Below are 17,076 nucleotides of genomic sequence, written 5' to 3' on the forward strand. Positions count from 1 at the left end.
AGAACTTGTAATATGCTTCAGTTTCATTTTTCAGTTAAAATTCAATGCATCTTTAATTACTAGCAAAAAATACTGGCTTAAAAGATCATCTTAGCCTTGAACAGCTTTAAGTTTGTGCTGAAATGCATCTTAAAAGTACTAGTTAATAGCTGTATTTTGAACTAGTGCAGCTAGTATTGACTTGAACCTTGTTGTAACAGGCCTCAAAAATCAAAGCCCCTCCAAAATCAGAAAAAGAAAATGATCCAATGAGAACTCCAGAGGCTCTTCCAGAAGATAAGAAGATAGAATACAGACTCTTAAAAGAAGAGATTGCCAGGTACAACTGAGTTTTAATGTTAAAGTAAAATGTGTGTTCTTTGTAGTCCTTTACTAGTCTATTTTTGTAATTGGATGGAAAATTTGAGCTTTAAAACCTTGCCATTACCTGCAGGTAGTTGATTCAGTTGTGGAAATTCTTTTAACTTGAAATCTTGTTTTGCTAATTTTTTGAAAATTATGAAACTATTGGCAGTACACATTGAGATGAATGTTGAAGCTACTGAGCATCTTCGCTTCTAACATCTGTTTTAGTCGTGAGAAGCAACGCTTAATTAAGTCTGATCCACTGAGGAACAATTCATCCCCTGCAAATTCTGATGGTGAAGTTGATGGAATTGGGAGAATAGCAGTAGTGACAAAACAAGTGACAGAAGCAGAAGCAAAGCTTAAGAAAAACAGGTATATATTTCACTATCGTAAGTCTTACTTTGTGTGCTTAGCAGGATGAAAATAGTAAATAATCTTTTTGAATGCATATGATTTAAACTATAGCAACCTACTGGTTTTCAGTCGTCTTGAACTATTAAGTCTTGAATTCTTTTGCTGTACAAAAGGAATTGCGTTGTAGTGCCAGTGTGGTGTTTAGTGGTAAGATCTAATTGTGATTTGTCATGCTGTTTTCAGCTTTGTTTATGTTAGGAGTAGAATATAATCTGGGCCTCCTAAAAGCTCTAAAATACGAAAAAAATGTGTCCTTTTCACTACTTGGTATGTTCTGAGGGTAGCATCTTTCAATAGTATATGCCTGATACAAATGAAGAATGAGTGTTTCTGCAGAATAAGTATGCTGTTTGAAACTTTTCCTGTGTGCCTTTTCCATGTTTCTCCCCCATCTAAATTACTGTGGAAAACATGTTTTGCACCCTTCTCTGCTTCTTTTGTCACTTGACTATTTCTGTGTGGTCTCGTGAACAAACTGGTTCCTGGTCACACATAAATTTAAGGACATTACTCTGCCTTGCCTTTTTTCACAGCCATCTAAGTCTTTATCTTGCTTCCTTTAGTGCATGGCATTTTGTATTTTATTACTCTGCTATTGTGCCATAAAACTACAGCTTTAGAACCATCTTCTAATATGTGTATGTGCTCTAAGGAAGAATTGGGCTGTTAAGTAACAAAGGGAGAACATCTATGGTTTGGATATGCTAGTGTTAAAAATAGTATTAAAAATTTAAAAATCTGAAAAATTTGGAAGGAAGAATGCCAGACACCAGTATAGGTTAGGTAGGGGTGGACCTCCTGTAAAACAGTTGTGAGAAGGATCCTGGTAGACAGTAAATTATCCATGAGCCAGCAATGTGCCTTTGCTGCCAAGAAGGTCAATGCAATCTTGGGTTGCATAAGAAAGAGTGTGGCCAGTAGATCGAGGGAGGTAATTCTCCCCCTCTACTCTGCCCTGGTGAGGCCTCATCTGGAATACTGTGTTCAGTTCTGGGCTCCCCAGTTCAAGAGAGACAGGGAACTATTAGAGAGAGTCCACCAGAGGGCAACAAAGCTGATTGGGGGATTGGAACATCTGTCTTTTGAAGAAAGGCTGAGAGAGCTGGGACTCTTTAGCCTGGAGAAGAGAAGGCTGAGAGGAGACCTTAGGAATGCTTATAAGTATCTAAAGAGTGGGTACAAGATGGATGGAGCCAGACTTTTTTCAGTAGTTCCCACTGACAAGACAAGGGGCAAAGAGCACAAGCTAGAACATGGGAAGTTCCATCTGGACATGAGGGAAAACTTCTTTATGGTCAGGGTGACAAAGCACTGGTACAGGCTGCTCAGGGAGGTTGTGGAGTCCCCTTCTCTGGAGATACTCAAGACCTGCCGGGATGCAGTCCTGAGTAATGTGGTCTAGGCAATCCTGCTTTAGCAGAGCAGTTGGACTAGATGATCTCTAGAGGTCCCTTCCAACTCTTGACAGTTCTGTGATTCTGTGAAATACACACCACTTGGTTACCTTCACCTGTCCTTCTAACTAGAATGCTTTCATCTTCTTTATACTGACATGCTGAACTTGGGTACTGAAATCTGCTGTATGTACTACCAGTATTTATTGACTCATGGGTGTTAAGACTATCTTGAGAAACTTAAAATGTTGTTTGAAAAGTGAAAAAGCTGGGTTCTTAAATGACTAGGGTTTCAGAGAAGCAGTGGTAGCTCTGAGAAACTTTCCTTTGAAAAAAAAAAAATTGCTACATTTGTTTTCTACTTTTAGAATTCTGTTGATGAAGGATGAATCTGTCTTGAAACATTTGTTGCAACAAGAGGCCAAGAAGAGAGAGAACGTTCGGATTGCTGAAAATAAGATTAACAAACTGGCTGAACAGCTACAAGCAACAGAGAAGATCTTGAATGCTAATAAGATGTTTCTCAAGAAGCTTCAAGAACAAGTAACTTTAATTATCAAACATTTGTTTCTTAGAGCTGGAAATCTTGAAACGGGAAGCCTGACTTTTGGAGACAGCAGGCTTTCTTTGCATTGATCATTGATTCCCGTGTCTTTTCTGAATATATTATGTGGTCATATCTGAAAATTTGCATCTTAATTTAATATTTTTCTTTTTTCAGATTCATAAAGTTCAACAACGAGTTACAGTAAAAAAAGCTCTGGCATTAAAGTATGGGGAAGACCTTGCTCGTGCAAAAGCAGTAGCAAGTAAGGAAATTGGGAAACGAAAGCTGGAGCAAGATCATCTTGGAGTAAGTGTTGCATGCTCTTAAACAATGCTGTACTTGAGAAACAGAAGCAATTTTGATTAGGAAACTTAAAATGGTATTTTGTGGAAATAGGTAGACATTTCAAAAGCACTGTAGGAATCTTCCTGTTGGTTTTCCAGAACAAGCATAAATCATTTTAAAAGAAAACTGTTCAAAGCCTATGTTTCTGTGCTGGCGAATTAATAGATAAAGAATAAGAGGAGCTGTATGCTTGGAAAGGAAGGAAATACTTCACTGTCTGTAGACATCAGTGATCTTGTTAAAACTATCTAGCAAAGGTGCTGAAGTGGGGATCTGATCTTTTGAAAAACAAAATACAGAAAAACAAAGCTAAAATACTTCTCTAAATTTTTCTTTTTTTGTCCTTCCCCCCCCCCCCCACTGTGCATGGTTGTTGTATAGTTCATCTTCTAAATGTGGCCAGAACTTCTGCTGAAGCCCTGTACATGATGTAGGGTAATACTTAACTGAAAAACTTGCCAGTTGAATTGTGGCAAAATCTTTTGTGGTTTTCCTGCTGTTTGTAATTTTTTGGCAAGAGTTTAAAATATAAACTCTGAATTAAATATCTTGCCCATGATTCATTTACCTCTTGTCAATAAATCAGCAAATGTGAAAATTAAAGGGATTTTTTTTTTTCAGCCAAACAAAATGTTGAAGTTGGAGAGCTCCCCTGCATCAAGTCCAAAAAAACATTCAGCAGAATTAATTGCATTAGAGAAAAAACGACTACAGCAACTGGAGTATGAATATGCTCTAAAGATTCAGAAATTGAAAGAGGCCCGTGCACTTCAAACCAAGGAGCAATCAAATATTGCACCACATGCAGAAGAAGAATCTGAGTTTACATTACCTCAGCCATCACTTCATGATCTTACACAGGACAAATTGTCTTTGGACAGTGAAGAAAACTACTTTGATGATGAAGTTTTATCTAATTCAAACCGTGAACGAAGAAGATCTTTCAGAGAATCTAATTCTTTCACGAAACCAAATCTTAAACATATGGACACTCCAAAACAAGAAACTAAAAACAAACTTTCTAAAAAAGCATCAGAGGAGCCTGAGCTGTTCCTTGGTTTGAATATTGATGAACTGAAAAAACTTTATGCTAAAGCTGACAGCTTGAAAGAGCTGCTAGTGAAAAGTACCGCCTTTATAGTACCTAAGGAAGATCTGTTGCATGGTCAGGTAAGTGCTTTTAAAACTAAGTACAGAAGTTGCCTTTATTAGGTGGCACTGATTGCAGTTGCTGTATATCTTTTTATCTGTTTCCTAGGAAATTTCAGTGGACATGGATTTTGCTACATCACAAAACAAACAAACTGAAGTGAAACCATTTCCATTTCGACCATATCATAGTCCTCTTCTAGTATTTAAATCCTACAGGTATGAAGACTGTAGCATCTCTTTGACTTCTGTGTATATGTGTTCTTGTTCAAGTGTTTTTCACTGGTCTTCCTTGATACTCAGGCACGTACAGAAAGACAGGTTACTGTTAGAAACCTGAATATCCACAAACCATTTTTTCTAGTTTAGGGAACCTAATTATTTTAGTTAGTTTTTCTGGGATGTGGGGGTCACTAGCTTTTGCGCAGTATGCTGCTTTTACGTTGCATTGCATACTCTTTCTTGCAACTGGATTGTTGTGTGGTATAACTAAATGAAATAAAAAGTAGTTAAGTATTTGAAAACAGGATTTTTATATCCAATATGAAGCAATCTAAAATCCAGGAAAAAAAAATTACAGAAGTATTTCAATTATGCCATGTTTAAACTTGCCTAGGATTTACATTGCCTGCATCGAGATTGAGCCAACAGTGGAAAGAGGCATGACCACAGTGATCCATTTTGATTTAAAATAGACAACTGCAGGTGTATAAATTTGACACGTATGTCTTTTGACTGAAGAGAGCTTTATTTCTACACATCAGACTTTTGTTTTCTAAAAGTTAAGAGTTTTAAATTGGAGCAGTTGAACGCTACAATGTTCTTTGGGTTTTTTATTTCTATATTCTTAAGCAGCAAAAGGTGGAGAATGCATCAAAGGAGTATTCATTTTATCTTCTTGTATGTTATGGCTTCAATTCCTTAAGGAGCAAGAAGTCGCAAAATTAACATAGATGTTAGCTGAGGATTTGAAACAAGCATTGGCTTCTCCACTCAGCCTGATTTTGTTTACATGTTCTGAAATCTGAGGTGGATTTTTTTTGCACTTTTTTCAGGTTAATCTTTAACAGTTCTATTTATACTTCCACTTGAAGTTGATCTTGCACTGACTAGACCATAAGTGTATTTTTTCTAGAACTAAACTAAAATTATATTTCAGCAGTTTGCTTTCCCTACTGGATGATTACTACACTTCCTGTTTTTACATGAACAGAAGTTCTGCACCTAAAGGAGAAGAGAGTGCTAGAGTAGATCAGATTGAGAAGTACTGTTTTGTTCCCTCCCTCTCCTAGGGCTTTCAACTTGCTCTTAACTCATAGGTCGGTGATGCTTTTTGGTTAGTAGTAGGGTTTTGGAGGTAATGAGATTTAATACAGGGACAAGTGATTACTTTAAAAAATGTTTTGTGTAGTAGAACTGATGTCTTGCTGTTTGAGCTTTGTCACAGTAATTCACTGTTTCATTTTAGGTTTAGTCCATATTTTCGAACCAAGGAAAAACTGTACCTCAGTTCAGTAACATATAGCAATATGATTGAGCCAAAGCAGTGTTTCTGCCGGTTTGATTTAACAGGCACATGTAACGATGATGACTGTCAGTGGTGAGTTCTTCTTAATTTTATTAGTTTGGACTAAACATCCCTTCTAGATGTCTGACTCAAAGACCAAAATAGGCATGTTCTTAATTTCTTTAAAAGGTCTGGATTTATGATCCTGTGCACAAGTTCTAGAAAAGAAAGTTGTTTTTAATACCCTATTGCAGATACTTGGTTGGCAGGAAAAAAGCTTTCATCTAAGCCATGAAGAAAGGATGCTCTTTAGATGTAAATTTAGAAAAGCAGTATGGACGTTTAGAGAATATTTCACCTTTTGGTGAACTTCAGACCATCATGGAACCTCAGGTAGTGGTTGATGCTAAATACACTAGAGATGTATCATGCTGCTAACTGAAATAGAGCAAATACCAAATGTTTTTTTTAAAAAAATAGTATTACAGTAATGGAATTTTAGTTTTCTGATAAAATAAATACTGGCTAAATTATTTCTCTGCTTAGTGTTAAATTATACTAAAAACAGTTTGTTAATATTAAACAGTGTATTTTAAAAGTTGGTAGAAGAGCAAATGGATTTGAATTGGTCTGAAATAAATTCAATTGCAAAACTTAACTACTGGAAAAATACAATAGGTGTGGACTTGAGCTCTTTTCTTGCTGTTTTTGATGGCCAGCAGCTTTCTGGATCAACTTTTAGCTGTTACCATCAAACCATAGTTTTAATCTTTTAAATACAAAATTATGTCTAATTCTTTTAACTACCTTGTTTAAACTGGAGAGTTCTAAAAGCTGTGTTTTTGTGTTAGCATGAAGTGTGTGTAGATCTTTATTTTAAAGAGTAAGGTTACAGTGAAATAATGAAGACTAGGATTAAGTTATTGATGCAGGCTTTAGTTTAGAGCAGATCCAGATGTATTCAAAAATTTCGAAGCAGGTTATAGTATCATTTTCTTTATGCCTCACCCTAGCATGTACTAAAACCAACTTTCTAGTTACAAGCCTTATTAAATTGTTGCTGTGATAAATATATTAATTTCATATTTGTTTGTTTTAGGCAGCACATGAAAGATTGTACTCTTAGCCGTAAGCAGCTGTTTCAGGATATTCTGTCTTACAATTTAGAACTGATTGGTTGTTCAGAAAAAAGCACTGATGAGGAAATCAGCACTGCCACAGGTTTTTAAGAGCCTTTTTGTTTGCTTTTATTTAATTTCTGACTGGAATGGCTTTCATTAAAAGCTCTGGATGCAAGGAGTTTGATGTAAAGTAATGTATAAGATACAGCTATATGAAAAAATAGGTTTCTGCTTTTGCCCAGTTCAGTCCTTTGTAGTGGGTAGTCACCTTGGTGTCTGTACAGAAAGAAAAATAATAAAATTGTTCTCTGGAACATTTTACTAAAAAAAAGTATTGCTGAGATTGAGAGGATTATGTAGTATTGGGCATGGAATTTTTTCCCCTCCTCTGACTCACTTTTTCTAACTACTGGACTTGCCTGTTTCGGTAGGGCTGAAGTTTATAAAAATGCTCTTGCCATATAGGGAAGTTGCTGAACAGAACTTTTTCAGTGTTTCATTTTTTTGTCTTAGTGTGTTAAATTACTGTGCCTCCTGGAGTAGGTGTAGTTCATTAATTCAGCATAGGTAGTGCTAAATTGCTGTTAAATTACCTATCCATTTTAATTTGTTTTTCCCTAAGATACAAATATTCTTATTTCAGAAAAATATGTTGAAAAACTCTTTGGTATAAACAGAGACCGTATGTCTGTGGATCAAATGGCTGTTCTTCTGGCCAGCAATGTCAACGAGAGTAAAAGTCACAGTAAGTAACTTGGTAGATTAAAAAGTACCTTGATTTTGTAAACCAAGAATATTTTTTGGTTGCTTAGTTTATTTATCTTGGTATTATAATACCTGCTTATGGTAAATAAAAGGCAGCAGAGTTTGTTTTAAGGCAACAGTGTAATAGTTTTGAAAAAGTGATTTGTGCACTTGAGCACAATAGATTTTTAAATAAGTAGTGTTGAAACTTAATGCACTCTTTTTTTTTCTCTAAAATCTTTAGTAAAGGTATTTTGATCTTGAATACAGAAAAAATAAAAATTTCTACTATTTTGCTTGTTTACAGCACCTCCATTTACAACATGGAAAGATAAAAGGAAATGGAGACCAAAGTACTGGAGAAAACCTTTGTTAGATAGTAGTAGCAGTGAAGAGGAACAGTTCGTTGGACCTATTAAATATGGTAACCTGGCTGTGTGGCATCTGTTAGAAAACAGTAGTGGGGGAAAAATACCTACCAACCTCTTCCCAACACCTGATTTTTAAAGTGGTTCTTAAAAAAAAAAAAGCTTTTAAGAGCTCTCTGGATTTCATATTTACTGCATGTGAACTTTACCTAAAAATGTATGCAAAATTGTTTGACCTGAATTTGTTGTATTTATGGAAAAGAAAAAATCTAGTGTAATGTGTGACTGGAATTTAAGGTGGAATTTCTGCTTACTGTTCTTAAAAGGAGCATAAGGAGTTCTTTCCCTAGAATGTTTCAGCTTTGTCTGTAAGCCATTAGGATTTCTTTTTTAGTTTAGTTTTTACCTTCCAGTAGTAAGTAAGCATTTAAGTAATTTCCCTCCCATAAGTAGTAAAACTTCAAGTGTTCCCTTCAGTTATCTTAAGCGTGTTGAGGTCAGGAGTTAAAATAAGCTGCTGTTAGATGGCATTTGACACTTGAAAGCTTGCTAGGGCATCAGGGTTTCACATGTGACTCATGCAAGTGGGAGCTTTAGGATTTGTTAGCAAATCCCGTAAAAAGGATTTTTAGAGACTAAGAATGGGGATAAATTTTTATTTGTCAGATGTGCCTTATTTTCAAATGCTGCCTGATGAACTGCCTTAGTTTGTGTCTGTTGATCAAAGCAGCCTTTAACTGCTGTTTATTTCTTGCCTTCACATTTGAAATATCACCAGCTTTCTAAAAACGACGCAATTCTAAGTTTTAGAAGATGGTGAAATTAACCGTAACTTACTCTGGTCAGTGCTTATACTTGAAATATATACATGCCAACCCTTGTGTGAGTTCTAATCTTATGCGTCACTTATGTTTTGAAAAGAAACATTGAAAAAAAATAAATTATTTGCAGCACATCCCACAGAACATAAAAAAAGAGCTCCAGCTCTTGATGCTGTGGTGACTCCAGATGATGTCCGGTATTTTACAAGTGAGACTGATGACATTTCCAACTTGGAGGCAAGTGTCCAAGAAAACCCCTGTGATGTACAGCTTTGGATTAAACTTGCATACAAATACTTGAACCAAAATGAAGGGTAAGTCTGCTATGGTTTAGATTTAACTTTGTGCTTTACCCATGCTGCTATGGTGAAGTTCACTTTCTGATGTTTAAGAACTTTTTTCAACAATGTCACAAATAATTTACTACTTAGAAGCAGGTTAAGAAATTGATTAGATTTCCTACTGTATGCAGTATAGTATGTTAGTAATACATTACACTGTTGGTTTTTCTTTCAGTAAGTTCTCATTCAGAACAGAAGTTGATGGAAAGTAGTGTAGGTAGAATAATTGTTTGAAAAGTGTACAGCCTAATGTATTCCCAAGATTACAGTGGAATGTTGTACTTTAAATGATAAAGTACTGGACCAATAAACTCAGATCAGTTTCTCTTCTGCAGAGTGAATGGCTGGAATAATGTTTGAAATAACTTTGATCAGAAAGCTTTCTTACACAGTTTTGCTATGTGATTTAATCCCTGTAGAAACAGCCCAGTAGAGCACTCAGTTTCTTTGTTTGTAATTTTTAAACATTTGGATTTCTAACTTTCTCGAGTTTCTGTTTCTTTAAATTATTCTGCAGGGTACCATGTTTTTATTGGCAATTGGATAATTTTGGTAGGAATTCTGTCATAATAGTATCATTCTAGAGATTGGCTTTGATTTTAATAGTGAGGTACTAGCTTAAGCAACTTCAGCAGGGAGGAAAGGGGTTGTAGAAGAGCAGTCCTCATTTAAAAGCCTTGTGTAAACTGCGGGTAATGGAAAATGTAGCAAAAGATTAGTTTAGCTATATTAGTAGCTGCCTGAACACCACAAGGGATAGAACTGTAAAGGCCAGTACTCAAAAAAAAAAAACGCTACCAGCAAGTTGCAGGATGAGAACAGCACACTTTCCGAAGCATACTCAGAAAAACACAGAGAAAATAAGGGAGAAAATCTAATGGAAGAAATTAATCCTTTTCTTAAAGTAGCTGCCTCAGTTCTCTGGAGAAACTGGGGGGGGTTTGGTAGGTGGTAGTGGTGATAGAAGGGGTTGGGAAGGCTTCAAGCTTACACATGGTTAACTGTATTGGTTTTCTTTTGGGGGGTGTGTTTTTCTTCTCATAAATGTCCATGTAGAGTAATTTCCAAAGTTGTTTTCAGAATAAATGTCACCTCAGAAGCTTTCTGTTATTTTATGGAAGTTTGTTTCTGAATTGAAGCTCAGCTGTGTAGTTTGCAGTCAGTTATTTGAGCTAATCTTGTATTACTTTGTTGGTATTTATCCCATAATAGTTACCTGAAAAAGAAAAAAAAAAATAATGGTTTAGAGGCAGAGAAAACCTGCAAGACATATAGAGAAATTGACAATAAAGACTTATATTTGATGATTGTAGAAAGTGAATTAAAAATGTAACAAATATTTAGTAAGCCTTTGAAATTTCTACCTAAGTTTTTAAGTCTGTATGATATAAGTGCCTTTATATGATTGTTGCTTGAGACTTCTGCTTACAGATGAATCTTCTACATTTTCAATTAAATTTGACACTTCCTCAAATTGGCACTCTTTTCCTAGAGCACTAGTCACTCCTTTCCTTATTTTTCCATGCACTGTGATAATTGCACCTAATAATAATCTTTAAAGGATGAAAATTTACTGGAACTTTGAAAATTTCATACTAGAGGACAGCACATGTTAAAAAAGGCTGCCTGTGTCAATTCTTTCTAATCATAAGCATGCCTTTTCATAATTGATATTGTCAGTTGTAATTCAAACACAGTTGATGTGAGTGGCTTCTTAATTTTTTACAGCTCATCCTCTGAGTGTTTAGATTCTACTTTAAACGTTTTGGCTCGAGCCCTTGAGAACAATAAAGAAAACCCTGAAATTTGGTGTCACTACCTCAGACTTTTCTCAAAGAGAGGAACTAAGGAGGAGATACAGGAAATGTGTGAAACAGCAGTGGAATATGCCCCCTCTTACCAAATCTGGTGGACAGTAAGTAAAAAGACAAGCATATGCAAACTGTTTATATAAGTGCATTTTCTGCTGTAGAAAGCCAGTGTGTGTGACAGAAGTGTGAAATGAAAAACACCTAGCTTCTTTAGAACTCAAAAGTTGCTCAGAAAATGAAGCAATTCAAAGTTATGTTTGCAGGATATTTGTCTAAATCATCACTTCTCCTCAGGTAATAAGTTATTTAAAATTTATATTGCATTTCTTTTTGTTACTTAAACTTGCAAAATTTAATTTTGACTATTTGATCTTTAATGTTTACACAGTGTTTTTTGAAGTTTAATGTGAAAATTTGGTTTGAAGGAGGGAAATAGGGTTAATAGGGTGGTGAAAGACTTTGTGATCTATGAAAGACCTACAAGATCTGAAGCTTGTGATTCATGTGATTTTAAACTTTAACCTAAAAGCTTTGCTAGTATTCTGATTATAATAATTCATTATTAATATGAATTGTTTCTCTCTAGTTTTTGAATTTGGAGAATTCCTTTGATGCAAAAGACTATGTATGTGGAAGGATGCTACAGTTCCTTATGGAAGTGTCAGGGTGGGAAGAAAATCCAAATCTCCTGTCCTTTCAGCTGCTGGAGACCCTCCTATACAGGGTTCACTTAAGCCTGTTTACAGGAAGACATCAGAATGCACTTGTTCTGCTACAGGTACCTTGGAGTTTATCACCCCAGGAATTGTCTTCGTACCTGCACCTTTCTAATGTGTGTGATTCTGAAGAGTCTTCAGAAGAACTGTACCTTTATTTACTGAAGGAGTTCTTCTAGAGACTTCTGTTTTGAGATACATTGTCATTTTACAATGACAATTGTGAAAACGTTTGCGGTTTTCGATACCTGTTTTTCTTTTCTTGTGTAGCTAGTAGCCTAGACCATTAAATCTCAAAATAATTCCTAGGAAATTGCTTTACCTCTTGGTTATGGGGAAGCTGTAGAACGCTTTCCTGCAGTGAAGAGCCTGTGAGGAATGCCTTGCCTCAGGTAGTCAGGTGTTTACTGCTATAGAAATGATCAAGCTAGTAGTTCTTGGAGAAGGATACAGCATGATGTTATCCAGCAGTGTTGCCCTACTCCAAAATTTGGAGACCGTTGTATCAGACTTTATTGATACCGTGACTCTGAAGTTATCTCAGGCTTTTAATATGACTAAAGTAATAATTTAGATCACTGTTCCGATTCTGTAAACAATAGAAGTGGTGGATGAAGGTGAGAAATTAAGCTTTGACATCAGCTCCTACTAAAAATGTGAGCTGCTGTAGTTCCAATTGCAAGCTTTTTCATTCCTACCAGCAGGTGGCACCTCTTGCTTACGACGCCCTAAAACATGTTTTCTCAGTTGTGTGGTATAAGGCAGTACTGCTTTTTTCTAGCTCCATTTCAAACAGAAAAGTGTAATGCTGTGTTGACTGTCTCCAAAACCTGTTCTGAACACAGTAGCACTGATCAATGTAACTCAGTGTTTGACTGAGTGAACAAAAAGAAGGAAGTTTGTGTTGAATTGATATGGAAATCTAGTGTTTATGAAGGAATAACATGGGTTGGTTTCTCTTAACGTTTCCCCAAAGCTTCATCAAAAAACCAAACATTTATTTTTTTTAAATTTTCATTTGAAATGTGTAGTTGAAAATAATGTCTTGGGGAGATATTATTTACCTGTATTGGAGAAAAGATAATTTCTAAATAAATGCTAGTGAAGAGTGAGGATCAATATGTTTCTCTGGAAACTTGAAAGCAAGTTTTCTGAAGTAAATATTTTTATGATTCAGTAAAATATTGTTGAAACTTCAGATTTTGCCTATTAAAGGACAAGCATCCTGCTGATTTTTGCCTAAATTTGCAACTGCTTTCATTTCCTTGAAAGAGCATTCTTTGATTGTATTGCACTTACTCAGAAAAATGTTGGCACATGACTAGCCATGAGATTCTGTTCTGGTTTAGGAGCAATAGAGTTTAGACTTTGTCTAATTGCATACTGTAATGATTTTATTTGGGATCTGCCAGTTTAGTGGGGCTATTCTACTTTTGCAAGTGACTGGTAGGAAAATTTGAAGTAGTATCCTTGTTCTTGGTAATATTTCCAATGTGTTTTTTAAAACAGTTTCTCTAGAGGTGGTGTTGCTTTCAGTTACTTAGGTAACTGTAACTTAGTAGCTCTATAACTAGAACTTAATTTAAAAAATAACAACAACAAAAAAAATCAACAAACAAAAAAACCTCAAAACCACAAAGCCCAGTAGGACATAGCAAGCTGAATCTGACTTGAAGATGAGTTGCCTCTAGAGCTAATGTATTATTTCTGAGCAACTGGAAGTAATTGTCCCAAGAATTAAGTGGAAAAATGGAACGCATGCTGGGACATGCATGTTTTCGAAGTCTTTGTTAACTTTTCAATATAACAGTCTTTTGCAGTTTCTCTGAACCTGTTACTAGAAATTACACATACCATTTGAATACAGTCACATAAGAAGCCAAATATGATTCATGTAAAGAATTAGTTCCTGTTTTCTATGGAAAAGATCTGAGAATATAAAAAAATTACTCATTCTCTTCCTTTCCTTTTTTCTGCCTTCTATCTTGAAGATTTTATGGTTGAAATATAATGTATTTCCTTTCACCTTTACAGAATGCTTTAAAATCAGCAAATGAAAAGATGGTATCAGAACGCCTGTGTGTCAGTGACCGTTGCTTGGCTTGGCTGGCGTACATACATCTGATTGAATTTGGTGTTCTCCCAGTCAAGTTCTATGATCCAGCTAATGTCAGTCCTTCAAGGCTCATGACCAAAGAGCCATTTTTAATACCATGGCAAACGGTTCAAGATGTGAAGACTGATCCTGATGTGCTTTTAGCTATGTTTGAAGGTAAGTTTAAGGAGGTAAACTATTTAATACATTGCTTGTTGTAAATCAAGTAATATTATTCAACTTCGGGAATGAATACATTAAGCCATTGAGATTAGTCCAGTGAATATTTTACCTTTATTTGAACAGAACAGTGAGGAAAGTCTATGTGAGTTTATCTATGGTTCAGAGCCATAGCGTTTTCTCTGAATTATGATACTCTTACCAAGATCAAGACCAATGGCTTGTGACAGTATGACACTGATAGGTTTGGGCTTATGTGAGCATAAAGCCAAGCTTCTGTTGTTCTCTCTTGCCCTCCCTCTCCTCAATGGGATGTGGCTATTCATAATTTACTTTCCTGGAAGATTAGCATATGTCTTTAGAAGAGGCAGAGCTACATGTGTTAGTCTTCATTCAGGTAAATCAAATTATTTTTTAAAGATGTAAAATGAAGATAATAGTAGACATTGAATTCTTGACTTGCGGTGCTAACAGACGTAGACATTGTAGTAGCATTGTATAAATGTCAGTACTTAGTATTAGCCAGCAGCAATATGGAATTGCCACTGACAATGTATCTATGCTTCAGGTGGTGAGGCAGTGTGGGAATACTGAGATAGATTGAGTAGCTGAACTGTGGGAATGAAGGCAGTCTAGCTGTGATTATGGGGTGGTTCCTTATGGAGGGTTTGTTGTTGGGTAACTTTATTGTGCTGAGAAAAAAAAATAATATCCAATATTAGCTTTTGTCTCAATAGCTTTCAGCAACTACGCCGAAAGTCCTGGAAGATAGTTCTAAATGTAGCTTTTAATGTAGTGATACACTACTGCTGTCTGTAATGTAGCTTTGAATGTAGTGAAACACTACGGCTATCTGTAGTGTGGCTTTAACACTTGATAGGATATTTCCATTTTTTTAAATAAATGAGGGATTAAGCTTCCAGAAGACCTTTTGTCTTCGCATTGTGGTGGTAAGTGTTAAAAAGCTTTTCCAAAAAATAATTTGCAGAAGCAGCACCCTTGGAAATATCTTTCCACACTTACATGTTTTCATTATGTTACGGCTTCATGTAATTTTGGCATTGATTGAGGTATAAAGGCTTGATTCTATACTTCTTTGTTTTGAAGATGCGGTCAAAACATGTGCTGATGAAAGTCTAGAGGCTGACAAGAGAATAGCTATCTGCTTTCCTCTCTACCGAAACAAGATAGCTTTGCTGAAACTTCTGGAAAGGTAGGATGTTTCAGACATTTTCAACTGGAGTGCTCAACTCTGCTTTTTTGAAAACTTACCTTTACTTTTCTTGAAGGTGGGAGCCTGCGATAGAACTTTGTAGATCTTTATTGGAGCTCTGCCCAGACAACTGTCAGCTCTTGGAGAGTTTGGCCGCCTTGTATTTGCAGATGGGGCAGAGTGACAGTGCCTACAAAGTGTGGATTGGAGCATTTGAGAAGAATCCTCAGAATGCAGAAATTTTTTATCAGTTGTGTAAATTCCTTATTTCACAGGTAATATTCCACTCCAGAACTCCTTTTGTTGGTCTGTTGGCTTTATAAAGTTTGAATTTCATGTGTTATTTCAAACACTTTATAAAAATATAATTAAGCAATTTATTAAATCTAGTTCTCCTTTATATAGATGGACAAAAATAGAATTGGCAAGATTAGTGACATGATGAGAGATAATCAAAGGAATTACATAAAATACTAAATTTATAATTAGGATTGTGCTCTAATCCAGTGTTGTTATCCTTACTCAAGAATAGTAGACATGAGCAGTAAACATTCTAATACCTTTCCAGCTTTTTTGCTGCTACTGGCTGACTGACCCAGTTAAACTTCATTTTTGAGAAAATGAAGACAATGGAGCATTGCAGAGATGGACAAGCCACTTGTTTTTATTTTGCTTAAATTGCTCTTGTCATTTTCTGGCTGATTTTCTTTTTTGTTTTATTTTAAAAAAACCTGAAACAGGAAAGGCCAAGCAGTATTCTTCCACTGTTGCAAGATTTTGTGGCAGCTTTCTTTGAGAATACATGCCAACAGCATGGTCCCATGGATCTCTTAAGGTACATTTAGAATATTTTTTCTATTTAAATTTTTGTAATATTGGTATTTTCTTAAAGAACAAGACAGTCCAGAACTTCTAAATTCTGTTTTTAGCTTGACATGTTTTGTGAAAACCTTAGTGAATTACAATTTTGTAGTTTATGAAGTTTGTACTTCTGATTTTGCATATACACTAAGTCATAAAACCACATGCATTTAAAGATGAAGCAGCCAGCAAGTTTAATGTCTAGGTTTTAGGAATGGAAATCTGTCATATGTATACCAGAGTTGTTTTGGGTTTTTGTTGTCATTTTTTTTTTTCAAAACTAGAAGCCTAAAATTGCATACCTAAAATACTATATTTAGACCTAGCAAATTACCTCAATCCAGAGATTAAGCTGTTAATAAGCAGATTATTATTTCTGATAAGGCACAAGTTCGTATCTAACCTGCTGATTTTTGAATCAAATCGAGAAACTTCTGTAAGTTTTGAAATACAAAATTTCCTTGTAGTCAAAATAAATGCCTCTGAAGGCCTTCAAAGGAAGACCTTCTGTGCTACAGCTTGTGCAGATGAGGCTTTGAATTTTTTTTATCTGCAAGTTAGGTGTTAGTTATTCCTGCTTACATTTCTCTACCTTAAATTTAGTACTGGCAATGCCAGTTAGCTGACTGTAGGTAGATGATTATACCTTACTTGATGTGGGGAAAGGGGATCTGAGATATAAAGCAGTATTTAACTTTGTACATAATGAGAGAGTAAATGCTTTCTATGTAAACTATTCCTGTATTTCCCTATAATGCTTTCTGGATAAATTCTACCTGGATAGAGTTAAAGTAAAATCTAGGCAAAGTGTATTTTTTAACATGTCCTACTGTCACAGGATTTTGGAGCCAATTGTTACATCCACACATGACTCTTCCATGTAGAGGGATATTCTCATGTACTGCTACTTCTTTCTCTTACAGATATCTCTTGAATTTTCCAATGCCAATTGAATTTACATCACCTCTCTATAAAGAACATCTTACAGATGATGTTGTAAACCAGCAAATCCCTTATCTCTGGCAGATCTACTGGTGAGACTTCCTGAAGTATTTCTGAGAAACAGCTGTTGGATCTGAGTGAATTCCATTTTCAAAAGCA

General features: G+C 35.5%; 1 protein-coding gene across 6 annotated transcripts in view; it reads left to right on the forward strand.

Moving 5' to 3' along the window:
- The window catches only part of ZFC3H1 (zinc finger C3H1-type containing), a 42,146-nt gene that overhangs the window by 16,815 nt on the left and 8,255 nt on the right, over positions 1–17,076 (forward strand). For all 6 annotated transcript variants that reach the window (XM_051611172.1, XM_051611198.1, XM_051611179.1 and 3 more), the window contains exons 11-28: positions 201–319; positions 574–720; positions 2,525–2,699; positions 2,878–3,009; positions 3,670–4,218; positions 4,307–4,416; positions 5,666–5,797; positions 6,804–6,925; positions 7,469–7,570; positions 7,877–7,993; positions 8,889–9,072; positions 10,828–11,014; positions 11,497–11,688; positions 13,661–13,898; positions 15,009–15,114; positions 15,191–15,389; positions 15,855–15,949; positions 16,899–17,009. In XM_051611172.1, coding sequence (XP_051467132.1) covers positions 201–319; positions 574–720; positions 2,525–2,699; positions 2,878–3,009; positions 3,670–4,218; positions 4,307–4,416; positions 5,666–5,797; positions 6,804–6,925; positions 7,469–7,570; positions 7,877–7,993; positions 8,889–9,072; positions 10,828–11,014; positions 11,497–11,688; positions 13,661–13,898; positions 15,009–15,114; positions 15,191–15,389; positions 15,855–15,949; positions 16,899–17,009 — 3,017 coding nt within the window. The remainder of the gene's footprint in view (positions 1–200; positions 320–573; positions 721–2,524; positions 2,700–2,877; positions 3,010–3,669; positions 4,219–4,306; positions 4,417–5,665; positions 5,798–6,803; positions 6,926–7,468; positions 7,571–7,876; positions 7,994–8,888; positions 9,073–10,827; positions 11,015–11,496; positions 11,689–13,660; positions 13,899–15,008; positions 15,115–15,190; positions 15,390–15,854; positions 15,950–16,898; positions 17,010–17,076) is intronic.

This window comes from Apus apus, chromosome 1 (assembly GCF_020740795.1).
Source record: "Apus apus isolate bApuApu2 chromosome 1, bApuApu2.pri.cur, whole genome shotgun sequence".
Taxonomy (NCBI): Eukaryota; Metazoa; Chordata; class Aves; order Apodiformes; family Apodidae; genus Apus; species Apus apus.